This window comes from Eurosta solidaginis, chromosome 1, assembly GCF_040869045.1.
Source record: "Eurosta solidaginis isolate ZX-2024a chromosome 1, ASM4086904v1, whole genome shotgun sequence".
In the NCBI taxonomy this organism is placed as follows: Eukaryota; Metazoa; Arthropoda; class Insecta; order Diptera; family Tephritidae; genus Eurosta; species Eurosta solidaginis.
In genome coordinates, this window is record NC_090319.1 from 380,566,148 (window position 1) to 380,594,006 (window position 27,859).

At 37.6% G+C, this 27,859-nt stretch overlaps 2 protein-coding genes across 17 annotated transcripts in view; one reads left to right on the top strand and one right to left on the bottom strand.

Annotated features, from left to right (window-relative positions):
- The first annotated feature begins 5,499 nt into the window (after nt 1–5,499).
- Nucleotides 5,500–7,647, top strand: spn-B (spindle B). 2 transcript variants are annotated; one of them, XM_067763227.1, is made up of 4 exons: nt 5,500–5,836; nt 5,918–6,237; nt 6,300–6,503; nt 7,233–7,647. In XM_067763227.1, the coding sequence occupies exons 1-4, from the start codon at nt 5,650–5,652 to the stop codon at nt 7,455–7,457; spliced, it is 936 nt and encodes a 311-aa protein (XP_067619328.1). In that variant the 5' UTR covers nt 5,500–5,649; the 3' UTR covers nt 7,458–7,647. The 2 variants fall into 2 exon arrangements, with proteins under 2 accessions (XP_067619328.1, XP_067619327.1); XM_067763226.1 differs by having other exon boundaries at nt 5,504–5,836; nt 5,894–6,237.
- A 2,695-nt stretch (nt 7,648–10,342) lies between these two features.
- Nucleotides 10,343–27,859, bottom strand: part of NK7.1 — a 231,008-nt gene continuing 213,491 nt past the window's right edge. For 14 of the 15 annotated variants that reach the window (XM_067763236.1, XM_067763241.1, XM_067763234.1 and 11 more), the window contains exon 5: nt 10,344–13,366. In XM_067763236.1, coding sequence (XP_067619337.1) covers nt 12,287–13,366 — 1,080 coding nt within the window. In that variant the 3' untranslated portion in view covers nt 10,344–12,286. Of the gene's footprint in view, nt 13,367–27,859 lie in introns of all 15 variants that reach the window. The other variant, XM_067763242.1, reaches the window with a different exon arrangement.

A 27,859-nucleotide genomic window follows, 5' to 3' on the forward strand; every position in this document is an offset into this window, starting at 1 on the left:
CATTCGGTGACCATCAGCTGTTTTACATATAAAGTGTATATTTCGCGCCTTTTTTGTGGTTAAGTTTTTGCTGCAAAAGCTTGTATTTGTTAAATTCTTATAAAAATGAGATGATTCCAAGCTTCTGTAAGTATTTTTATTATAATATTTAATTATTATTGGTGTGTTTATTTATGAAAATTTGGTTTAGAGGCCAAATCGTCTGACTCAAAGCCAAATAGAGCAGATCATTGACAATGATGAGGATTTTGATGAGTGTAGTGAAGATGGGGATGAAGATTATATAGTGGAAGAATTTGAATCAGAACAATTTGAATCTGACGAATATTTAGAAAAACGCTACCAAGAACTCAACCGTCAGCAGATATTGTACACAATATGAGAGCGGACGCAGAGCAACCAAGCACTTCGGCAGGAGCTGTTACGAAAAAAAGAAAACCTAGTCAGCGAGCAACCTGTGCAGTTTGCCCTAGCTCAATTCGTCGCATAACGTACGAAAGCTGCACGGTTTGCAAAAAACCTGTGTGTCCGCAACATCGTTCAACGGTTACGGTTTCAAAAACCTATTGTTTGGAGCATTCAAATTAAGAAAATGTATCTAATGTATTTAAATATGTATATATAACAGCTTAATAATCAATAAAACTAATGAATTTTAAAAACTTCTATTAAAATTATAAACTTTTATGCTGATATCAAAGCAAAACACAGGTAAGGTCATTTCGTGACCTGAATATCACATGTGTAAGTTTTTTTGTGTGTAACAGAAAGGTTAAAACACAGTTAGCGAATAGGGCCCCTGTTCAACATGTCACTTGCTCAAACAGCTGATTTGTGGGATTACTTATTTGAGTTACCACATCCACGTAGAACTGGATTCGATTCGATTTTTTCGATTCGATTCTAGAAAAAAAAAATCGATTTAATCGATTAAATCGAACCGAACAAAGTTCATCTTAATTTTGCTTATTAGCCGTGTTTTTTTTTACACGTAAACGTCCATACGCTGGAGACATTGGTGCTTTATCGGTAACCGTATCGGTAACCTTATAACAGCTGATTTGACCAAGCTTATGAGAATCAATGCAATCGATTATTGGTGCCGCTAAGGTCGTAACCGTATCGTATCCAACCAATTGGGTTTTGGTTTACCGTCGTAACAATAAACAGCTGATTACGTTAGGGATACGGATACAGCGATACGACATACGGCACCAATGACTCCGGCTTTACACTTTATATGGACTGCTAAGCGTCAAACTTTAAATGCACCTCTGAAAATGCTGCGCATAAAATGTGTACTACTAAATTTCAATACGCATTATACTCAGATGTAACTGAAATATGTGTTTTTGTTTCACCGTCTACACTAATTCTATGTATTCATCGCAACTTATTTAGCTATATGTTATACCCTATGGCCATCAGAGGGTTGTGTCTCCGCTTTCGGTACACCCTGTGGCTGAGGCTAGTTATTTAACCACTGCCGCTAGATTGGTCTCCTAAGCATTATCTAAGCGAGGATAGGCGTTTTTTTTTTCACGCGCAAACGTAAATGTATACGCGTGTAAAAAAAAACACGGCTATTCTTTGTAAAAGTGTACTTACTAACGTACTTAACCATTTACTCGATTTTTCGCGACAAATAAAGCTGGCCAGTTTCTCCCTCGTTTTGTTGCCTGCCGGCAAAATAGAAAGCATCAAGGAATACCACATAGGTCTTCACTTGATCCTTTCATCGGAGTGGCAATTTGTGTCATGGTTTGCGGAGTTTCAATTAAAAACCTTATGGAAACTAAAAAGGAATAAAGAATTTAATTGACGAAATTTCATAAAAATTTACACTTATGTTTTCGTGTTTGCTACTGTCTATGTCATAAAAACAATATTGCAAATAAAGTATTGACTTTAAAAACAAAAAAGAATATATTTAAGCCTGTTTTTTTGCATATATCCTTTAAAGCTGTGACATCTTTATTTAAATATTTTTAATTATTAATCAAATAATTTATTTTGTAGATTCATAGTCCGTATAAGTTTTGGTTGCATATATACAAAGAACACCATGAATTAGGCGCACTAATGCTGCAAATTGAGAAATAATGTAATTCCTTTTTTTTTATTGTACTTTTTAAAGAATCTAAAATATATTCCAGACCTTTTTACACATCACCTGATCCTGAAGAATTTTGTATACCAAGCGTATATATTTGTCCTGGTCAAGTATTACGTATATGATCATACCAAAAAATAGATAAACACATGTTCAATATATTGCTTACTAGAAGTGCGCAGAAGTTTCTTCATATTTCTCCTCTCCTGGAAGCCACCAAAACAATAAAGCTAAATTTATAAAAACAAAAACTACAGAATATGTACTTCCTCAAGCGTCCGTAAAGTAGATAGTGATGAAAATTTGTATGCCTAAAGAATGGAACGACTTTTTTTCTAAATCGATTCTTCATTTCTAATAAAAGATCGATTAAATCGATTAAGACACGGAAATTATGCAAAATCTTAGCTCTGGCAGCACCAACAGAATCGAATAAGTAATTTGAAAGCCCGCGAAAATATTACTATAGTGTAGAGTTGTGCTTTTTCGTTCATTTCAGAGATTCGAATCTTTCGTTCTTTTTCTGATGAACGAACAAGTTGTTCTTTTTGTTCATCTGTTCTTTTTTTTTTCAAGCAAATTTGTTCACTGCTGCTCGCACCTGCGAAAAAAGCCAGCAAGTATAGAGGGGGGTGTGTATGCAGCAATACTTTGTGTAGGTATATTTAAATGTGTTATGAATAAATAAGTTAATATATATATGTATAATTAACTTCAAAAAAAGTTACAAATTTCGGAAGATCCAGGAAATTGAAAGAGTAGAGACACAAATTGTAAATATGAACTTTTCAAGTTTAATAAATGTAATAATTAGTTTCTTACAAAAGATATTTTTCATAAATAGTCCATACATAATTGTTGTAGCAGTGCCACACATACATGACCACACAAATCTTTAGTGTAAGTGGCATCATCGACATTCTTGTTCACTGTGAATTTCAGCGTATGTGTGTATGAATTTACCATGGTTCAATTATGTACAGGTTGGCTCATCTCATCAGCTGATTTTATTTATGTCATTGCATGGTCGAAGGGATTGTCAAAAGGAGATGGCAAACTCAAAACAAAACCAACACATTGGCAACATTTTACTTACACATACAAAAACTGCTAAGTTTTATGTTTCCATTCCATACCATTCGCACCAACACCAATACACAGATTTTGACAATTTGAACAGCCATATTTTGTTGCTTTACAGATGAGCCAACCTGTATATAGTTGAACCATGGAATTTACAATGTTCGCGAACGAGAAGAGAGAAAGAATGACTTTAGATAAAACGAACTAAAAGAACAAATCATTGTTTACTATATAGTTTGGCAGCTTAAATAGAAGTTATGTTGCGAATAGAGTGGAAGGCAGTGGACTAGGCAGTCGAATGTCATATAATGAAGGAATGGTGTTCGGAGTTTTTTCAAAGTTAAAAAAAAAAATGATAAAAGCTTTAATAAGAATAAAACTATTGTTTTAATAACAACAAAAACGCCTTATATATCCTATATACATAAATTCGCAAGGATTATCTCACTTTAAAATTTGAGTTAAATAATCCAAAGTTTTTGTTTGAAATTGAGTCGAGAACTGTGCGTGTGAATGTGCGAATTTTCACCGATCAGCTGTTAGTTGCGCTACTTGGTAAAATTTACAATGGAACAAATGAACTAAAAGAACTAATGGAACTGAAATCGAAGATCTAGTCATAGTGTACCTATACCAAGTGTGTCAACTAAGAGATAAACGTCAAAACTACAAACAGCCTCGCTCACCTGATGCAAATCTCAGGTCTAGAGTGGCATTTTTGGTACGTAAGAGTACATCAAGCTGAGTTGCATTTAATAGTTAAATAAAACTTTGTAGTATTTACAGATGTAATAGTTGCATATATTTCCGCGGAAATAAGAATACTAGATTTGTAGCCTGCAACAATGCGGAAACATACGGAAAGCAAAATTTATTTAAATTAGAGTCAAAATATAAAGCGCCACACGTGTAACATGGAAAAATTTCACTTCTAAGGCTGTTTACACAAATGCATAAAGGCAAAATTATATAAAATGCTTTGCTCACTTCAAAAGCATATATGACACTACTTTATTTTTGCTTGGATTTCAAGCTAAAAAAACTAACGAAACTTTATCGGAACTTCAAAACACAAAAAAAATTTCTATCATGAAAAAGCGAGGCCACTATTCCCCCATAATTAGCGAGTTTGTCATGTTTTTGTTTACGTTTTACATTTTATTTTTACATTAACATTTTTAACAATAAAACAATGCAAATAACACGCGCAAATTATTTCTTTCTCTAATGGTTCACTTTTTTCACAAGAAACTTGATTCTAATTGTGTTTTTATGCACCAAATTTTCAAACTAAAAAAAAACTTTCATTTGTCTGAAAAAAATAAAGAAAAAACGGCCGAATGTCAAAAAAACCTATCGAAAAACAAACTGGCTCGTTTGTTTTTAATGAAAGGTTTTATTTTTCTTGTATTTCGTTAGTTGTTTGAAATATAGTTTAGCGTATGCACGCAACCAAAGCATCTATGTAAATTTTTCGATACTTCGCCCGACAGATGAATTAATGTATGCAACACAATCAAAGCGTCTGTTTAAATCCGCCTTAATTTTTGTAGCTGTGAAAGCCTCCTGCAAATATAATGGTGCTGTAATTGCATACAAATCAAACTCCTATATGACGCTACTTTATTTTCTATGTATTTTTCTTGTATTTTCTCTTATATTTTTTGTCGAGGGAGCCAATAAGGTTTCAATACTGGTGAAAGTATGTGAACTATATTTGAAAAAACTAACGAAATACAAGAAAAATTCAACGTAATTATTAAAAACAAACAAGCCAGTTTGTATTTCGATAGGGTTTTTTGACATTAGGCAGTTTTTTCTTTATTTTTTCTGACAAATGAAAATTTTGTTTTTAGTTTCAAAATTTTGTGCATAAAAACACAATTAAATTCAAAATGTAAATTGTGTGTGCAAATGAATTTTCAATAAGTGTACATTTTTCAGTTTTCATAGTGAACTTAGGTACAGAAATTCAAATTAAAAAGTTTTTCACAATAATTTGAAAAACTCTACGTTTTCTGTGCTTTTTACAATTAAAGGAGTAACCCTCCGTAATAAATTAAACTTTTAATGAAAATCAATAACTCTGAACTGAACACTTTTCGCCATGATATAAAATTAAAATGCTGTGGAACAGGAGCAACACTTTTGTGACTACATAAACCCTGTTTCAATCTTTTACTTCTCAGCACAGAACCCTAATTGACCTTTTTCAACCGAAACAACAATGGCAACCCAGATTTTCCCGTTAAGCCCACTTAAGCGAGTGCCTGTCAGAAAGAAGTCAACACACTTGTACTTGTACACTATGGATCTAGTTCACTTGTTCAGTTGAGAGACCCGGTCAATTGAACAAGTTCAGAACGAAACAACCCAGCTCTACTATAGTGGAATTGTTGGATCAATAAAACCGTGAAATATAGTATAATTTTTGCCACATATGATAATAGATAATGTCAAATAGTCACAACTTTAATGCCTACAAAACAATAAGCACCTATAGATATGCATCCACGCCGATACAAACGGTGCAATATGCAGTGCCAGGCCCCTTCACTAAATCAAAACTTTTGCAGGACTGCCCCGAAACGGATATACGTATACTAAAGGATGCAGCTGCAAAAGTGATAGCGCAGCCAGGTGAGGTCCTTCTCTGTTTAAAATCAGTTTTACGTTAATTGCATTGTTATTGTCTAGCGTCCGCTCTACTTCAATCACCAGCATCAGAAAAATGGTCGCATATTACAACTGGTTGCACAGCTTTGGATAATTGCTTACGTGGTGGTGTTGTAACGCGTGGCATAACAGAGATATGTGGCGCTTCTGGTGTTGGCAAAACGCAATTACTGCTACAGCTTTCGTTGACGGTGCAGCTACCAAAAGAGTTGGGTGGCTTAGCTAAAGCAGTGGCTTTTATTTGTACTGAAGACGCATTTCCTTCGAGACGCCTCTTCCAATTGTCAAAAGTATTTGAGAAAAGTTTTCCTGAGGCCACAGTCAACTATATGTCAAACATTTATATTGAGAATGTGCTTGAGTCCGTACGCTTTTCCTTTAACTTATGTTTTAATAAAAATCCACTGATTTATGATTTATTTGTCAGGACGACCTTTTAAAATGCGTCGGCGGGCGCTTGGAAAAATTGATGGAATCTGTTAGTATTGGCTTAATTATAATAGACTCAGTAGCTGCAATCTTTCGCACTTACACCAATTACATAAAGCGTGCTCGTGATATGCGTAAAATGGCCAACTATCTGCTGAATTATGCTGATAAATATAACTGTGGAATTGTTTGTGTAAATCAGGTAAGCATGCTGGTGCAGTAACTTGAAAACATTACCGCAAATGTTTTGGTATTGCTGGCGGAATGACAGTTCTTAACCTGACATGATTTTCGGTCCTTCTTGTGTTTAGACTAGTCTGTCGAAGGGATTTTGTAAATATATTTATGTAGGAAAAGCCGCCTAGATGAGAAAATCCAAGCCTCAATGTAGGTCCCATAACGTTTACGACATCATTAAGAAGATCAGGCTTTGTGTGAGTAAGAATTTATATCGGTATATTGAGGATTGCGCTGCTAATATATAACATCTAGATCAAACCGGCAAACAACTCAAAAAATCGCAATGTTCAAGAAAGACTGTCAGGCTTTTCCATATGTGCCAATGCAATTTTTAGCTTTTAGCAAGCCCTATCTGGGTAATTAATGGAACTAATATTTAATGGATTATACATATAGGTAGGTGTTGAATGGGGCAACCTGGTAGTAAGCATAGCTTCAAAAGTGCATTTTTTTTATGTTAGCTCCCTATTGATCTAGGTGTATTATATGTCCCTTGGCACAACAGCTTTTCCAAGCCGATTTCCTACAAGTAATTAAGAATTTCCTTTGGCTTGAGAATTTCTATGTGGCCTGTTTCAAGCGTGTAATGATGTCCCATGCCCTATGACATCCTCTTTATCAAATCTAATATGACTTTGACTGACTATAACTTTTGGCAAGTGCCTTACGCTTTAAACGTTTTTACTTGTAGGTAGCTACTGTAAGTGAAACAGCGCAAGAAACACCCTGTCTAGGCTTAGCTTGGGCACACTTAGGACGTACACGTCTCAAACTTGCAAAAATACCAAAGGAGGTGAAAATCAATGGAGATTTGTTTACTGTGCGACGTCTGGAAATCGTATACTCGCCTGAGACACCAAATGATATGGCTGAATTTTTAATCACCTCAGGTGGTGTGGTTGATGTGCCTGTATAGCAAAGGTATTTTCAAAATAGATTTAAGAAATCAACAAAGTTTGCGTTTAATTCATATATTTATTTGTGTTTTTTTTATGTTTGTTCATTAAATTCTTTATCCACGCATATAATTATTGTTAAACTTACAATGTTCTTTGTTTTGTACATTCAATAAATAGTTAAAGTTTGAATAATATAATTACGAACTACGTATTCAAGGGGTTGTGTAGCGCAATATATAGCTTCTCCAACCCAATTGTCAACCTCACCTTCGAGCGGCGAATCCCGTTTCACTAACAGACGAGGCTCTGGCGACCCCAAGCTCCTCATGGAACTTGGGGGTGGGGAGGGAGGGATGGCCTGAAGGTTTAATGTGGCCATATAAATCGTTCCCGAGATGGTCGGGCCAGCACCTTAATGGTGCTGTGTTACCGGAGCGTATCGGATCTGTATCCGACAAAGGACCATCACATCGATAACACTCCCCAAAACCTTCGGGGAGTAACTAATCGCTACAACAACAACAACAACAACAACAACGAACTACGTATGCATGTTTTACTTAGTAAATTAATTACAAACGAAAATGCGGTTAATGTACATATTTTGTATGTATTTGACCACTGCCTACGAAGTCCGTGCTTTGTCGTATACAAGTTTGTTTTGTTCTTTCGATTTTTTTAAATAATATAAGTTATCACATTACATACAAATTAACTTACTTTTTTGTTTTTACTTACATACATACCTACCTTTATATTCACATTCGTTATATATACGAATAACGGTAATTATTAAAATTTTATGCTGCTGTTGCAGTAGTGCAAAAGAAGAACAATAATTTAATATCTTGTGAACGATGAGTAATAAAATTTTATATTTCTTTCAGAAAACTCATCAGAAAATAACAAACTTCAAAGTATGCCTTGGTAGGATGAGTTGGTATGGAAATCCCCACAAGGAAGTATAATGCTAAATGTGACTATATAAAATGACATGCTTACACAGAGAGACACTGAGAGAAAGATAAGAGCTTACACAGAGAGAAAGATAAGAGCTATCCCATTCCGCCTCAGCGGGATAGGTGGTCAGAATATACCCGCGGTAGGTATGCCTGTCGTAAGAGGCGACTAAAATACCAGATTCAAGGGGCTGTGTAGCGCAACCCTTCAGGTTGCCAGCGCAATATATAGCTTCTCCAAACCCAATTGTCAACCTCACCTATCCGCGGCGAATCCTGTTTCACTAACAGACGAGGTTCTGGCGACCCCAAGCTCCTCATTGAACTTGAGGGTGGGGAGGGAGGGATGGCCTGAAGGTTTAATGTGGCCATATAAATCGTCCCCGAGATGGTCGGGCTAGCACCTTAATGGTGCTGTGTTACCGGAGCGTACCAGATCTGTATCCGGCAAAAAACCATAACATCGATGGGGAGTAAGCCTTCGGAGAATAACCTTATCGCTTCAACAAAAGCAACAACAAGCTATCCCATTCCCATTACAAAAGAGTTGAGTTCTGGTATTGGACACGTTGCTATAGCGTATATAAGCCACGGATCGTAAATAACTTTGCATTTGAATATTTCCTTTACACGTTTTGCTTGGTATCGACGGCTGCTGATTTGCTATTGAGTGTTGAAAAATATACCTTTCTTGATGTTACTTGTTTGCTATGACGTAGCAAATTAATAGCTAAATATTTTGTTGAAAAAGTACTACAACAGTATAACCACTCTTTTTTCTGTAACCACCAACTATTTTCGTCAGTTTTAGGAAATTTTATTTTGGTGTAATATTGCTCTCGCTGTTAATGCTTGTTTTCTGGGTGACTAAATCTTTTATGGGTTGGAATTCATATCAATCAATAGTAACCACTTGGCTGCCGAGATTGCGCTGATTTTTTCTTTGATAACAACAAGTATTTCATACTGAGACCAGGTACGTGCTGTCATCAAAGAAAGAATCGGAGCAAGGGCACTTTGGCAGCTAAGTCTCTGATTTAAATTCGATACTGTGAGGGACTTCGGCTGTCTGGGAGCGAACATTAACAGGGAAAACCATTTCAGTTAGAAATCAATAGGAGTATCACAATGTTTGGTAATCGACAAACCTCTACGACAGGGGTCTGCATTTCGTGGCACAATTATGCGAAAGCGAAATCGCTTTTAATTTTTGGAGACGCATGCTCTACGAACAGAAATCACACACTATGATATCTCATGTAGTTGTTGTTCTAGCAGTGCTTCGCCCCATCCAATAGGTGCGACCGATCACAAATTGTCATCAATATCCTCTAACGGGAGTCCAACGAAACTTGCTGTTTCAACAGGGGTGGACCATAATGAAAGAGGTGTTAGAGGCGTTGGTTCCACATTACAATTAAAGATATGATTGGTGTCATATGGGAACACATTGCAAGCAGGGCATACATTTTGTATGTCAGGGTTGATTCTGGATAGGTAAAAGTTTAACCTGTTACAGTATCCAGATCGAAGTTGAGCTAGAGTGACTCGCGTTTCCCTGGGGCGTTCCTCTTCCGCAAGTTTTGGGTATTGTTCTTTGAGTACTGGATTCACCGGCCAATTCCTGGCATAAAGGACCGACGCCTGTTTGTGGAGTTCACTGACGATCTGCTTGTGTTTTTTGGCTTGTTGTTGTTGTACCGATAAGGTTTCTCCCCGAAGACTTTGAGGAGTGTTATCGATGTGATGGTCCTTTGCCGCATACAGATCCGGTACGCTCCGGTAACACAGCACCATTAAGGTGCTAGCCCGACCATCTCGGGAACGATTGATATGCCCACATTAAGCCTTCAGGCCATCCCTCCCTCCCCACCCACAAGTTCAATGAGGAGCTTGGGGTCGCCAGAGCCTCGTCTGCTAGTGAAACAGGAGTGCCGCGAATAGCTGAGGTCGACAATTGGGTTTGGCAAGCTATATATTGGCAACCTGAAAGGGTTGCTCTACACAGCCCCTTGAATCTGGTATTTTAGTCGCCTCTTACGACAGGCATACCTACCGCGGGTATATTCTGACCCCCTAACCCGCTGGGGGATGTTTTTTGGCTTCATACGGCTGAGTTCTCAGGAGCCGTATTTCCTCATAATGCTTACGGAGATGACTCCTTAAGCCCCTGGGCGGTGTTGGCTCATCAATCAGATGTCTGTTGGGATGCCCAGGTTTCTGTGTATTCAACAGGAACTGTTTGGTTAGCATCTCATTTCTCTTCCTGATGGGGAGTATTCTCGCCTCATTATGTAGATGGTGTTCTGGGGACATAAGAAGACAGCCCGTGGCGGTTCTGAGAGAAGTATTTTGGTAGGCCTGTAGCTTCTTCCAGTGAGTAGTTTTTAGGCTTGGTGACCATATAGGGGACGCGTAGCATGCAATCGGTTGGCAAATTGCTTTGAAAGTGGTAATGAGCGTTTCTTTGTCTTTTCCCCCAAGTACTGCCAGCAGGAGATTTGAGGATTTTATTACGGCTCTGGATTTTTGGTACAATTGCGGCTGCATGCTCACCAAAATGTAGATCCTGATCAAACGTCACACCCAAGATTTTGGGGTGTAGGATAGTCGGTAGCGTAGTGCCATCGACGTGGATGTTCAAAATGGTCGACATTTGGGACGCCCATGTTGTAAATAAGGTCGCGGAGGATTTAGTCGGTGATAATGCCAGGTTTAGCGAGGCGAAAAAACTGGAGCGATCAGGGACGTAACCTTTTATTCTGTTGCAAAGCTCATCGACTTGTGGGCCTGGGCCTGTGGCCGTTATTGTGCAGTCATCGGCGTAGGAAACGATAGTAACTCCTCCTGGTGGTGTACAGATGGCAATCATGGACGTTGTAGAGAGAATATCGGATGGCTCCCGGAGTGATCGAGAGAAAAACTGGCCGGAAGACTTGTGGTATGGTCCATGATGAAAACGATGTTTTACGAAGCGAGTTAAATAATGAGTTAAATGAGCTTTGTGCGGACATGAGCATAGTACAATAATAAAATATCAATGCTACAACAACAACAACAAAAACAAGGCCCCGCTGTCTAGGCCATGTTAAGAGACTTAAATAAAACGTTTCGGCCTATAAAAATTTGCTACCGACTACCGCATTTGGAACCAAGGACATGGGGTGGGCTCCGCTGAGTTGGGTAGGGCGGGTGGAGAAAATCATGAACTCCCTTGGTGCTACGAATTTGCGTCAGATATCGCGAGATAGGAATAGCTGATATGACGACAAAAATCGCATAGGCTTGTTTGATGTTGCCAAACAAATACTAATGAATTACGGCAGTGCAGTATGGACAGGGTAGTCAGCGAATGGAGTAGACATTTATTGGGAGGTTCAATAATACACCATGTGGACAACATATTACGTTTTCACTGCTTTTAGTGATGTACTACATTTTTACTGTATGATGCTCATATATGCCAGAAATCATGAAATTAAACTTCCTAGATTTTCCATGAATTGATGGCAACACTTAAACAGTAATTGATCTTTTATAAGTTGTATCTTCACATATATGTACATATGAAGCCTTAACAATAATTTGTTCGATTTTTTTGTTCAACTATTTTTCAGTTAAATACATTATTTTGCTCTTTATCTAAATACTCTGACATAACTACTAACGTACTTAGATATACATACACACATACATATATAAATTAAATATTATTTGTTTCTATATAGAATATATAAGTGAGCTTTTTTCTTATAACTACAATTTAATATTTAGTACAGTAACTTAAATTTTGTTTTTATTTTAAATGTATTTTTTGGCACAGTTCATTTTGACTGGAAGATTGCACCATCATATTGTATATTTTCTTAATTTCCTTAAACTTTCATTTAATTTTCCACATCATGCATTTCTGCATCCTCCTCCTCCGCCTCAACCTGCTCATCAAGTTCATGCTCATTCAAGGCTGGCGATTTAACATCTGCCTCCTGCATTATTTCCATCTTTTCATCCATAGTTACCACATTTTCCGTTTCCACTTTCATTTCTTGCTTAGTTCTTATTTCCTCTGTTATCTTTGGTAATTCTTTTTCCGAGCTGTTATTAAGTCTTTTATCCATTGCCTCTGTGTTATCAACCGCATTCAACTTAGCGTTAACTAGTGCATTGGATATTTTCGATGCTGCTAATTTGCTTTCATAGTCCATGTCGCTAAAGTGCATTGGGGTGTGATTGCTTGCAGCGCGCAACAGGCTTAATTGCAATTCACGATGTTGCGGCGATTCCTCTAATTTGATTTCGAGTTTTTCTGTCTGTTCTAATGGTGCGGCTGGCTCAACAGTCAACGGTATGGCATGTTGTCTATGATGATGATGGTGATTATGATGGTGGTGGTTATTATGATGATGATTATGCGAATGTTGCATACGATGGTGATTGTGGTGTTGTTGTTGTTGATTGTGTACTTGTTTAGTATTTTCAATATTGTCGCTATTCGCCTTCCCGCTGGCATTTGCTCTTGTCGCTGCTGGAACATTGTTGGCTCTTTCCGTATTGGGATTTGTTGTTGCATTGTTATTGACATTTGCTGTTGCATTTTTTGCAGCTTTTTCCAAGAGCGCATTAAACTGTTTTTTGATTTTGTTTGCTTGTTTTGACGATATTTTGGCACTTAGTTCGTTTGTGGCTGGAGAGCGATTCTTTTCAATGCCATTATTACTGCCGTTATTGTTTTGTGAATTGTTGTTATTGTTATTATTGTGGTTATGCGATTTTTTACTCGGTATATCTGTTGTCACTGCTGCTGCTGCTGGATTTGTGTTTGGGGATGCGGCTGCATTGCTTTGGTTTTTGCCATTTTCATTTGCATGTTTCGTCGTGTTTGTCGTCTTGTGCTCGGCGACCTCTTTATTAGAGACATTATCCTGTTTCTTCCATTTTGTGCGACGATTTTGGAACCAGATTTTGACCTGTAAATTAAATAAAAAATAAATATTAAGGATAACTACTTTCAAAAACTTGCTTTGAATGGATTGAAGCAGTCATTTCTAATGCTTACGGAGCTAATGGCGTTGGGCAACGTCATTTGGAAAATACTCATAAGCTATGCAGGAAACTAAAGTTCGAACATTTAAGCATACAGGCAACTCCCTCACAGACTCGACTGTGTCCATAATTGTACCAAAAGATTGATCGCCAACAAAGCTAAAAAACCCACCCAGCTTCAGTCCCGCGCAACTCAGCAGTTTACAACTTTTATCTCCTTTTATTTAGCAAAATCTGATTGCGAGGTCTACAGGATCATGCCTTCCTTACTTAGCTCATCCGCTTTTCATCACGATCCTTTTTCTTATCGTTATAAGATTGGGTACACATATTTTCCTTATAGCAGGAAATATTTCTAGTAAAAATGGACGGGTTCGGTTAAAGACCACGGCCACTTTTATACAAGAGATGTTTAAAAGGGTCGTTGACTAGAATAATAGGCTATATATTAGCGAAAAACTGTTTTGTATCATTGAAATTTCACTTATCAAGTTTATTTGTAACAGGAAATTGGGAAACATTTTTTTTAAATGGGCGGTGCCACGTGCTATGTAGAAAAGTAATTTATCTGAAATGAACTGTACAATTGACGCTCACGCTGAGTATATACTTTCGGTTAAACCCGAACTTAGACACCATTGTTTTTCTTTTATACTCAGCTGAGCAGAGCTCAGAGTATATTAACTTTGTTCTCATAACGGTACCCCGTAACGACATAAACTAATCGAGATAGATATAGACTTCTATATTTCAAAATGATCTGGGCGAAAAAAGAAATTCATTTAGCCATGTCCGTCCGTCCATCCGTCTGTCTGTCCGTGAACACGATAACTTGATTAAATTTTGAGGTATCTTGATGAAATTTGGTATGCAGGTTCCTGGGCACTCATCTCAGATCGCTATTTAAAATGTACGAAATGGGACTATACCACGCCCAGTTTTTCGATATCGAAAATTTCGAAAAACCGAAAAAGTGCGATAATTCATTACCAAAGACGGATAAAGCGATGAAACTTGGTAGGTGGTTTGACTTTATGACGCAGAATAGAAAATTAGTAAAATCCCCGACAATGGGCGTGCCCCCGCCCACTTTTAAAAGAAGGTAATTTAAAAGTTTTAGAAGCTGTAATTTGGCAGTCGTTGAAGATATCATGATAACATTTGGCAGGACCGTTACTCCTATTACTATATGTGTGCTAAATAAAAATTTGCAAAATCGTATGACGAACACGCCCACTTTAAAAAAAAATTTAAGTAAAATTTTAGCAAAAAATTGAATATCTTTACAGTATATAAGTAAATTATGTCAACATTAATCTCCAGTAATAATATCGCGCAAGAAAATACAAAAATAAAAGAAAATTTCAAAATGGGCGTGGCTCCGCCCTTTTTCATTTAATTTGTCTAGAATACTTTTAATGCCATAAGTCGAACAAAAATTTACCAATCCTTATGAAATGTGGTAGGGGCTTAGATTCTAGGACTATTACTACTATCTGTGAAAATGGGCGAAATCGGTTGAAGCCACGCCCAGTTTTTATACACAGTCGACCGTCTGTCCTTCCGCTCGGCCGTTAACACGATAACTTGAGCAAAAATCGATATATTTTTACTAAACTTAGTTCACATGCTTTCCTGGACTCACTTTATTTTGGTATTAAAAATGGGTGAAAACCTACTATGACTACGCCCACTTTTTCGATATCGAAAATTACGAAAAAAGAAAAAAATGCCATAATTACATACCAAATACGAAAAAGGGGATACAAAATGGTGATTGGATTGGTTTTTTGACGCAAAATGTACATAGCATAGAAAAAACTTTGTAAAATGGGTGTGACACCTACCATATTAAGTAGAAGAAAATGAAAAAGGTATGCAGGGTGAAATCAAAAGCCCTTGGAATCATGGCAGGAATACTTTTCGTGGTATTACAAATATAAATAAATTAGCGGTACCCGCCAGATGATGTTCTCGGTCACCCTGGTCCACATTTTGGTCGAAAACGTCTTCACATATACAACTTAGGGCTACTCCCTTTTAAAATACTCATTAACACCTTTCATTTGATACCCATATCGTACAAACACATTATAGAGTCACCCCTGTTCCACCTTTATGTCGATATCTCGAAAAAGCGTCCACCCATAGGACGAAGGCCCACTCCCTCTTAAAATAATCTTTAATACCTTCCATTAGATACCCTTGTCATACAAACACATTTCAGTGTTACCCTAGGTCCATTTTCCTACATGGTGATTTTCCCTTATTTTGTCTCCAAAGCTCTCAACTGAGTATGTAATGTTCGGTTACACCCGAACTTAGCCTTCCTTACTTGTTAATTTTAGCAAATTCACTGACAACCAACCAGAATTGTTTTCTAAAATTTTTTTTAACGATTTAGTCATCTGCAAATCATTGCCAATTTTTTTGAATGGATTTTAGAAAACTAAGAAACAAAAGCATAAATCTAAATGAACTCATATATTTGTAGTAAGGTGTGAAAAGCAAAATTAAATAAATAAAGCCTAGAGTTATCATTAAATTTAATTTTAAAAACTTGTGAAATGTTATGTTTGAAAATGATGAGCATTTCGTGTTGACACAAGAATACTCATGAATGATTAGCTGATGAATTTATTCAGAATTTGAATATATTTAGAAATTATTTGTAGCTCACCACGTAGCAAAAGAAATAACGAAAAATGGTCAAAATAATTAAGTAAATAAAAAATTAAATTTTAATTGAAATCAAAAAAGCTTTTGTTGCTTTAGCTTAAATAGCAAGATTTAATTGCAAAGCGTTTACAAAAATGTTTTTTTGTTTTAATTCCTGGATCTGTACATCCATATTTCGACCCACATATTATTTTAAAATTTGCTCCAATTTCTTATTTTTCTTCTTCATTATCTATTTTGTTTTGTGTGTACTTAGAATGAAAATTTCTCATTAAATGCTCCTCGGCACATTGATGTTTATTAATAACTCATCATCATTTTAATTTAATGCTTAGGTAATTTGTGTAGATCACTTTGGCGTTGCTTTGCGGTTGAGTAATATTATTTAAGTAGTGCCAAAGGAATGCCAAATAATTAGATCTTTTGGCTCATCAAAAGCTTTTAGTTAGACAGTGATTGTGTTTTATTTTCTAGTAATTATTTTGTTTACATTTAACGTTCACTGCTGTCCAACTATAGCACACCGATGCATGCACAAATCCATTTACATATATACGCACCTGTGCCAAGTTAAGGCTGGCCCAAGCAGGTACTAAAAAATGTTTTCTTTGATTTTCAATTTTGAAATTCGTAGCTGCGAAGAATAGTGCTTCTCTGTGCATTAACAACGAAAACAACGTCAGCTCGGAAAACCAACGGAAAATCACAGTAACTTTATAACATAGGTCCTGGTTATTGATACGGTTCCTCAGTTTGCCGTTGAACAAACTCCTGGTAACACTTAGGGCACATTCAGCATTTATGAGTTAGTAACGTACCTATCGGCCAGTTCAAAATACTTTATTATGCTGTACTAAAATGCGCTAAATGATCTATTTCAATTCGTCTGACAGGGCGTATGATAAACATTTCACTGTTTTTCTGAAGTTAGGTAGTTTCTTGACTTGACTCGCCACCATATTCCCCTTTGCCGGCGGAAATGAAGTCCTCTGTGAGCATAATTTCAATATATTTTGAATTTAGATAGAGGTTTATGAAAAACTCTTAGAAATAGGATGCTTTTGAAATAAATTTTAAGATAGGGCGTTTTTGTAACAAATTCTCAAATAAGGAATTCTTCGAAAGTCTTCTGAAATAGGCCGTTTTCGATACAGCCGCTGAGTAAAGGTTCTATTGTAAACAGCAGTCAATTTGTATTTTTTAATGCTACAAATGAGGGACAGCCTAATGCAATAAATGTTTTTTTATGTGTGTAAAAATAAGTATAACACACTTAATGGCCATACTTGATGAACCAATAATGAATTATTTGATGGCTTGCGCGATTGATGAAGATAAATTATGATTGTTATTTTAAAATGTTTGTATGCCAGTATTCAATTCTACACACAATTGTACAGATGTACATATAAATGTTTGTAATCCTTTAATAGGGCGATTCATCGATTGTCTGATTTATTACGCGTAGGAGAAACATTGTGTAGGTGTGTAAGCGTATTTTTTAATGAAAATGTATATCTTTAAATTAGCTTTCCATTCGCTTTCACACCTACACTAAATAATGATTAATTTCCTAATTTCCTGCAATATAAAAAACGCTAAATTTAAAAATTTGAAGGTTTAGACGCACGAAGCTCCAAATATGCCCTCATTGTACAGTTATGTATGTGAATTAATTTTGTACTTTGTTAGTGAGCCAATTAGTTAATTTAACTTTTGCACATAGATAACGCAGGCCGACAAAATGAGACCGATTTTTTTTTTGACCATAAACCAGACCATACTTTCCCAAAGGTTTTCGATGCGCTGAATTCAAATCTGGACGCTGAATTGCTCTATCACGTCAGGATTTTGAGATATCCTAACCTAAATGTGCAAAAAACACCGTTTTTGCCTATTTTTGAGGTAATATATGTTTAAACGAGAGATTTTTTTTTTTTAAAAGCACACATAGCATCTTAAAGAAGAAGTCTTTTTCTTACGAATGGCGTTGAGTTTGCCCGAATATCTTTTTTTCGCTAAGATAGAGCAATTATCGTAAGACTTATCGTAAGAGGTATGTGTTCTACTGCATCATACCTTCGTTAATGCAGTGGTTTTTCAGCTATAGGAAAATTAGCAAATTTATAAACTTTAAATTGCTCTATCTTAGCGAAAAAAAGATATTTGAGCAAACTCAACGCCATTTGTAAGAGGAAGACTTCTTCTTTAAGATGCTGTGTGCTTTAAAAAAAAAAAAATCTCTCGTTTATATATAACCTCAAAAATAGGCAAACACGATGTTTTTTGCACATTTAGGTGAGGATATCTCAAAATCCTGACGTGATAGAGCAATTCTGCGTCCAGTTTTGATTTCAGTGCATCGAAAACCTTTAGGAAAGTATGGTCTGGTTTATGGTCAAATTTCTTGTCGGCCTGTGTAATCAATGCATTTTCAACAAGTAAGAGGCGACTAAAATACCAAATAGATTCAAGGGGTTGCCAGCGCAATATATAGCGTCTCAAACCCAATTGTCAACCTCACCTATCCGTGGCGAATCCTGTTTCATTAACAGCCGAGGCTCTAGCGAGCCCGAACTCCTCATGGATCTATCGGGTGGGAGGACGGTATGGCCTAGAAGGTCGCATGTGGTCATACCAAATCGTTCCAGAGATGGTCGAACTTGGTACGGGAACGTACCTGATCTGCATCCGGCAAAGGATCATCAACATTCCATAACACTCCCCAAGACCTTCGGGAGTGTCATCGCTACAACAACAACAGCAACAACAAATAGCAACTAAAAAAGTTGTTTAGTTTATAGGGTGAGATAAACATGTTTCGGGAGTAATTACCAATGATCTTAGTCCTTTTACCCAGGACCGCTAGACGTTACATATTTTCTGAATAACGAAATCTCTGCAAGCATTTTCTGTCGCGCAAGTCACTTATTCAACACGACATCTTATAAGCTTTCGGGAAGAACTGTTCCCCAAAGCGAAACAATATTTAGATGCGAATGTTACACATCATTTGGAAGCTATTTCGATAGAAGCTGCTAAAGCGGTAAGACGAAAAATATCGACGAAGATAGTATTTTTGTATTAATTTGGGGTACCTTCCGGCATCATTTCTAGATGGTTTTCGGGATCCGTCCGGAATCCCGTTGGGGTTATTTCGGGACTTTCGGGATCATTTGGGGTACCTAGCGGCATCATTTCTGGATGGTTTTCGGTATCCGTCCGGGATCCCCTCGGAGTCATTTCGGGACTTTTTCGGGATCATTTGGGGTCCCTTCCGCCATCATTTCTGGATGGTTTTCGGGATCCGTCCGGAATCCCGCCGGGGTCATTTCGGGATCGTTTTGGGACCCTTCCGGAATCATTTCTGCATAGTTTTCGGGATCCATCCGGGATCCCGTTGGGTTATTTTGGAACATTTTCCGGACTATTCCGGGATAATTTCGGGACTATTAAGTGATCATTTGAGGACCTTTCCGGCATCATTTCTGGATGGTTTTCGGTATCCTTTCGCGATCCCGTCGGGGTCATTTCGGGACTTTTTCGGGATCATTTGGGTTCCCTTCCGGCATTTGGAAGCATTCTGGATGGTTTTCGGGTTTCGTCCGGGATCCCGTCAGGGTCATTTCGAGATTTTTTCGCCACTAATACGGGATAATTTGAGGACCCTTTCGCTATCATTTCTGGATGGTTTTCGGGATCAGTCCCGGATCCCTTCAGGGTCATTTCGGGAATATGTGGGCATCATTGGGGAACCTTTCCGGCATCATTTCTGGATGATTTTCGGGATCATTTCCGTAAGGGATGCCGCCAGGGTCATTTCGGGATTCGTCCGGGATCCCGTCAGGGTAATTCGGGAACTTTTCCGGAACTATTTCGGGATCATTTTGGGCCAAGATCATTCGTGGATGGATTTCGGGATTTGTGCGGGATCCCGTCGGGCTCACTTAGGGATCTGATTGAGATCGCGTCAGAGACATTTCGCGACTTCTTAGGGACTATTTCGGGATCATTTCTGGATGGTTTTCGGATCCGTCCGGAATCCCGTAGGGGTCATTTCGGGACTGTTTCGGGTCTAATACGGGATCATTTGGGGACCCTTCCGGTATTATTTCTGGATGGATTTCGGGATCTGTACGGACTAGTTCGGGAACATTTGGGGACCCTTTAGGGGTCATTTCGTGACATTTTCTGTATTATTTCGGCATAAATTACTTGATGGTTTGCCGGATCCATGAGGGTTATTTCGGGACCATTTTGTGATCATTTGGGGACTCTTCCGAGATCATTTCTGGATCCGTCCGGGATGCCGTAGGAGTAATTTCGGAATTTTTTTGTTACTTTTTCGGGATAGTTTTAGGACCCTTCCGTGATAATTTCTGGATCAGTGCGGGATCCCATCGGGATCATTTCCGGACTATTTCGGAATCATTTTATGGACCCTTCCGGATTCATTTCTGTATGGTTTTCGCGATCCGTCGTGGATGCCCTCGGGATCAATTCGGAACTTTTTCTGGACTATGTCGGGATAATTTAGGGACCCTTCCTGGATATTTTCTGGATGGTTTTTGAGATCCGTCAGGGTGATTTCGGAACTTTTTCGGGACTATTTCGGGATAATTTTGATACTCTTCAGGGATCATTTCTGTGTGGTTCTCTGGGTAAGTCTAGAATAGTGTCGTTATCATTTCGGGTTTTTTTTTTGGGACTCTTCCGGGAAATTTTGGAGACCCTTCCGGGGCATTTCTGGATGGTTTTCGAGATCCGTCCGCGATAGCGTCGGGGTCATTTCGTGGCTTTTTCTGGATAATTTCGGGATCATTTGGGATCTTAGGTTTGGGTTATCAGCTGATGCAGTTCTTTTTTAACTCAATTATAAAAATATGGATTAGACAGAAAAAATTGTTTAAACAGATAACGTGAATAGCCCATATATTTCATTTTCTCCTTGCGGACGGGGCCGCGGGTAAAGGCTAGTTAAATACATATTTTCATTGTTATTTACATTTATGAATATTCAAACATTATTTTCAATTGCCCATAAAAATGTTTAATGTGCGTCATCATAGCTAAGATGGAGTGCTTCAATTTGTGTATGATAGCTTAACTGGCGGTTGCGGTTGTGCGCATGTGTGCAGAGTACCATATAAAAGCAATTGAGTTAATTACATTTGGCATGCAACATTTGTATGAACTCGATGGAACATTCCTGAGGAGAAATTCTGGGTAAACAAATCATAATAGCAAAGTGGTAATTAAATTTATTTGATGTCCTAAATATAGGGAGTGTTGGTAGGGATAAGATAAGGATAGGGAACTTTTCTAGGGCCAACGCTGTAAAATGCGATGTATGACGGTGTGCTACAAACCGTCCTTCCCGGAGGCACGCAAACTGTCTGCTAAGCAAATGATATCGTCGTCGAAGCAGTGGCCAATAAGCTGAATCTACTCCAAGCATTATGTAATGAAGCCTTAGGAAGATTAAGAAAATGCCACTTCAAATGGCTAGAAATAAGACAGAAGTGATTTTGGTGAGCTCAAGGCGGATTGTGGATGAGTTAGTCCCAACCATAAGAGATTATAAAATAAACTCAAAGCACTATTTGAAATTCTTAGGAGTAAACATTGATTGAAAACAAACTTTTCAGGAGCACTTCATTACGGTGCGAGAGAAAGTTTCTAAAGTTAGTGCAGTCCTAATGCGAATGTCCAACATTGGCGGTCCAGGCGAAGCTTCTGGTCATTTTGGTCCAACGCAACCAGCACGATAATATTATATGCAGCACCAGTGTGGCACGGATCTAAAATAAGCCATCAGCAAGATATACCAGTAGCTTAGCGAATTAACGCTAAACGAATAGCAAGTATATAAAAAAAAAAATTATAAATATGTAATAAAATTAATAAATAATAAAAAAATAATGGACAGGATTCGCCTGGTGTCATTGGGCCACTTGAGGGCAGTCCGCTGCCACAACTTCCAATTATTATTATTATCTTGGAAAATCCCAGCTAATCTGCTGTCAAAGTAAATGGCCAAACTGTATGACATTGAAATCTGGCGATAATGTGAATATGCCAAGGAAGGCGCACGGTCACGAAAAATAATTATCTGGGAAAACGGCGGAAATAATCGAGGAAACGGCGCTGGACTTTCACTTAAGTTCGGAATATAGATGAATGGTATGAGCAGAATCACGGCGATTTCAAGGACTATTTCGACAAACGAAAGATAGAGGAGAAACCTTTCTGTTCCCACTGTCCCACCGCATTGGAAAACACAGAATACGTAATGTTTCATTGCCCCGGTTTCTCAGCGAAAGACACTGTACACACAACTTTTGAGAGTAACCTTCTATTGTTCCAGATTGCTTGACTGCTGTGAGTAAAATGGTATTTCTTGTTATGACGTGACTTATGCACGCTGAAATAGAGCGCAAAGAAATGCGAAGCGTCCCTTCGTGACGTTATACCTAACGGCGATCCCATGGAAGTGCGCTCCCCAAAGTCCAAGAAACAAGGAAAGGAATATGGATAGGGAATGGGGAGGCAGAAAAGTAAGAAGATGGAAAAGTGAAGATTGGCAGGAAATGAGAAAGATTTTTCAAAAGTATAGAGAAAAGAGGTTAGGGGGAAGGAGTAAAAGCAAGGAGAGGCAGAAGAAGAAGAGTGAGACAAGAATAGGAGTGAGAACTATAAGAGATCATAAGAAGACAAAAGGATCAGTTCTGAATATGTTGAATACAACCTCAACACGGAATATGCACCGACAATTCTTTTGATATACATACCTATAGTACATCCTTATAATGTATTGCGTTCTGCCGTATTTTTAAATAGTAACCATAAATCATGCCCTATAATTCCACAAATTCATACATATTTTTATATATTTTTGGATTCACTAAAAATGTACATCATTTTATTGTGTGTCGTTGAATTAATTCGTATAACTGCAAATATGTATGTCTGTATGTACTTCTTGATATATTTATGGTTTACCAAATGCTCTGCGTTGGTGGCATTGTAATATTTTCCTGTTAAAATTCATTTTCTTTGTAAAATCTTTGTTTTTGGTTGCTTTGTGGTTGCACACAAACTTAAGTGCCTGTCTTAAATACTCACTAAAATGTGCTTCAGATAATTTTAAATATATTTTTAATATGTCATAAACATCAAATATCCATATTTTTTATATGATTCTGGGGTTTGTGCTTGTCGAATATTTTCTTTAGTCTTTGGCTATAATGCTAAAATTAAATAAAATAAATGTAAGGCGCGATAATCTCCGAAGAAATCTAAGGCCGAGCTTCTCTTCCAATTTGCGTCGTGGTCCTCTTGATTTTCCCTACAAATTGGCCGGACGGGACCTACATGTTTTATGCCGACTCCGAACGGCATCTGCAAGCAGATGAGTTTTCACTGAGAGCTTTTCATGGCAGAAATACCCTCGGAGCGCTTGCCAAACACTGCCGAGGGGCAACCCCGCTTAGAAAAAATTTCTTCTAATTGAAAAACCTTATTTCTAAAATTTTGATGTTGCTTTGCCCGGGGTGCGAACCCAGGGCATACGGTGTGGCAGGCGGAGCACGCTACCATCACACCACAGTGGCCGCCATGATGCTAAAATTGGTATTTGTAAATACAATAAATGGCAATAAATTAATGTAGGTACAATATTTGAATATTTAACATTTTTCTACATTGTTTGAAATGAAATGAAAATGCTTTGTAGGGCAAGGAGTACATTAATGAAATGTCAGAAAAAATTCGTTGTAGAAAATTGATAATTACTGAGGGTATTAGAGAAAAATTAAAAAGGGGGAAATTAGTTATTTAGAAAGAAGATTCATATTGCAATATGTGCGTAGGTACGAAGTGGTAGCATTAATTTATTTGGTTAGTCTTTTTGAACCAGATATAAGAAGAAAACCACGGTGGAATCACCAGGTGAAGTAAATAAAAAAAAGACGGAAGATTTACGCTATCTGAAACGATAGGGATGTATTTTCGACGGTGAGAAGAGGGTAAAATTTTTACCCACTTTGCAAGAACAGGTGTAGAAAAATAAATACCTTGCTACGAAAGCCATTACAGAAACTGCTTTTTTCAGCATATCAGTGCCACCTACCGCAAATTTAAAATTGAATTCAAAGGACCAGTGCGAGTTTACACTACTTTTAGGATCGAATAAAAATAAAGAATTCAATTTGGCCACTTTAGCTGTGATGAGCAGTAAAATTCGATGGATGCGGCCAAAGTAAACTGACCTCAACTTCAACTACAGTTGAAACTTTCATTGAAAAATCGGACATAAAAGAAACGTGTGTTAGTCATATATTGTAGGTATATACGTCAGTTATTTGGTTGAACTTTTCTGCCTTTTGCAGAACTTAAATGGGTCTCGGGTTCCTCAAGGCCATCCCGCCTCCCCACCGACCATAAGGAACTTGAGGTCGCCAGGGCCTCGCCTGCTAAATATGTGTATGATACATTCATATTGTCTCGCGTAGGTGTGATTGACAAAGGGGTTGCGGAAGCTTTGAAGCTATAAAGCTTTGTATTGCGCTTATCAATCCCTTGAATCCCAGGATCAGAAGATGCTGATCCGAAGCGAGCTGGATTTATATATTCTAATTACAATCCTTAAGTGTAACATTCCTCTCATCTTAGTGGTCTGAGTTTTAGGGCAAACCAGCAACAGTGAGTTACAATTTTTTGTATATTTAGAATACCACAGTTTAGGCGAAGTTTTTTCAAAATAAAGTATAATACGGCAATTTTGGGGTTCTTGTAGGAATGAGCAAAACATTCTTCGAATGTCTTCAGTAGTACTGTACAGGGGAAGATCCTTGGTTGAATATGACGTGAATGCAAATAGTTTGTTTTAACAAAGACCTGTTTCATTTTTTTGGGAACAAATTAAACATATATAATGAAAACATAAAAAATATGGACATATTAGTTTAGCACGGCCTTACTAATGGAAACCAACACCAAATAATACATCTCTGTAATTGGATTTAATTAAAGGTCCATCGATATTCACCTAATAGTTTATGTGGAAAAAGTACTAAAAATGGCATATTTTACTCCAGAAAAATGCAAAACGCAACACTTCTTTGGGAACAAGATTGGTGAAAAATTCTCAGATAGCCGAATGACAGAACAAAGAAGAATTTAGAGCGAGACATTTAACGGCTTACTTCACCTGGTTATTCCACCATGAAGAAAACTTTCGTTTGCTTTTGTTGTCCTGCTAATTTAGAGGCCTGAGAGATATATATAGCACTTACATACATATATGCATATGAATATGGAAATAATTTTAGTTGAAAAATTAATAAAGTCTGTATATTGAGTGCTGAGTAGAATATTACCCTATCTCAGAAAATGTTTGAACGACTTATTTCAGAATTTGTTTTTTTTTTTTTTTAAACGTCGTGTCTCAGAAATTATGAAAAAACTTCAGAGATAGGGCATTATCACTTATCACTCTACTAAGGAATCAATCAATCGCTGTTTTGTGTGGAATCTCTAATATTCATCTGATGGTAGTAAAATTGAAGGTATTAAAAAAATATAATAAATTAAACTTGCTCTCTGCTGTGTCGGCCTGCAATAGTAGGACAAAACTTCTTGGCTTACGATCCTTAAGATACCGGAGAACCGGCTCGAACACACTCGTAAATTCTATTATGTCAAAAATTTAAGTCTATTTAGCTCGGTTTTCCCTTCCCTATCGTTATTTTGCCCATAATCTCTGTTTCTACCGCCGTGGTGTGATGGTAGCGTGCTCCGCTAGAATCAAGTTTTTTTCAATTAGAAGAAATTTTTTCTTAGCGTGGTCGCCCCTCGGCAGTGTTTGGCAAGCACTTCGAGTGTATTTCTGCAATGAAAAGTTTTCAGTGCAAACTCTTCTGCCTTGCTGATGCCGTTCGGAGTCGGTATAAAGCAAGTAGGTCCCGCCAATTTGTATTTGTATTTGTATTGGGACACAAGCTCGGCCTAAAATCTCTTCGCGCTTTACACTCTGTTTCCCCATTTTTTTTATCCCTTATTCGCCGTTTTAAATTTGAACTTATTTCACCCCTTCTTATGATTTACTTTTCATTTCCCTATTCCATCATCTTTCTTTAGGCTTTTTCCTTCCTTCATCTGGCTCTCCTGCTTCCTGTCCCCGCTCGTGGCCCTTCTTCCTTTCCTTTGCCTCACTCTCTTCCGCTACCATTAGTCTTCCACTCTTTAATCCTATTTGTTACCACTTCTCTTCATTTCCTTCTTGCTCTCCTTCTTTCACTTCCTCTCCCTCGCTCTCGATTTCGACATCCACTTTTTTCCTCGTTATGTCCCTGTGAGGCGAAGTCACTTCAATCATATGTCTCATAGGATAGCCAGATTTCTGTGTATTTAATATAAACTATTTTCTCAACATTTCGTTTTTCTCCTTATAGAGAAAAATTCCGCCTCACGATGTAGATGATGTTCTAGCGACAGAAAAATGCAGGCCTGCAGTTTCCTTCAGTGAGTTCGTCGACCATTTTGGGGAGGCGTGGCATACAAGCGGTTGGCCCATTGCTTTATAAGTAGCTATGAGAATATCTGTTTTTGACCCAATTACTGCAAGCAATGGACTTGATGATTTTATTACGACTCCTAAATTTAGGTACAATCACGGCTACTTGATCGTCAAAATGCACGTAATTGTCGAACATCTTACCTTATTATTTTTGGGTGTCGGACAGTAGGTAGTGTAATGCCATCGACGTGGATGTACAACATTTGCGAAACTTCTGTCATCCGCCTCGTGAATATGGTCGCCGAAGACTTTTCATTGCACCCTTGCTTTCCTTGAAAACAAAACAAAATTCCACTGAATAAATTGACCTTTTGGCCACATGAAAAGAGTCTGATTGCGATTGACTTTGTGGCCTTTAAAGTGGTCATAAATGTAACTGACGTTATCGCCGTTGACCTTGTGTCCTCTCCTGCAAGTTTCATTAATATATTTCAAAAACTGAGAGACTGGCTGGCATTCATATAAGGACGGTTAGACAGCACATTCAAAATATTCGCGAACTTCCTGTTTTTAATTAAGTATATTTCAATTGCACATAACTCCATACATATGGATTTCATCACATGCATACGCAATTACTTTAGAGTAAGTCTGAGCAAATATGAGTAGCAAATTTTTACCCTCATTAACCGCAATATGATCTGTGGCATAAAACGCAACCTGCATTCAAAATATGCAAAAACAAACATAAATCTCAATGCAGTAACAACAAAATTTATCAAATTAACGATTTATGATGCACATAAAATGACAAAAAAAACAAACAAAGCAATTAAATATTAAATTTGATTCGAAAAGAAACGCAAATCCAATTTACAAAGCCACAAGAACGAATGCCGTCATTCTAAGATTTGTAATTTCTTTGAGGAGGGGAGAAGCTATTTAAAATATTGGTGCCATTGTACATTAATTACACTTGGCTCTTGATGCCGAAATACAACACCCACTCGTGGAGGAACAATAAAATCCGTTGAGGTGGTAACGTAGACAGACAAACGAAAAGACGGATGACAAGACGTATGTTGGGCCGCTAAAAAAAGTGAAGGAGTAAATTAAATAAAGGTGATGCAGCCGTGCTTTGGCTGCATAAATGTCGCCACATTTATAGTCAGAGGTCGAAGCAATTATAAGCCTGTCACACAGAAGATACAGCACCAAC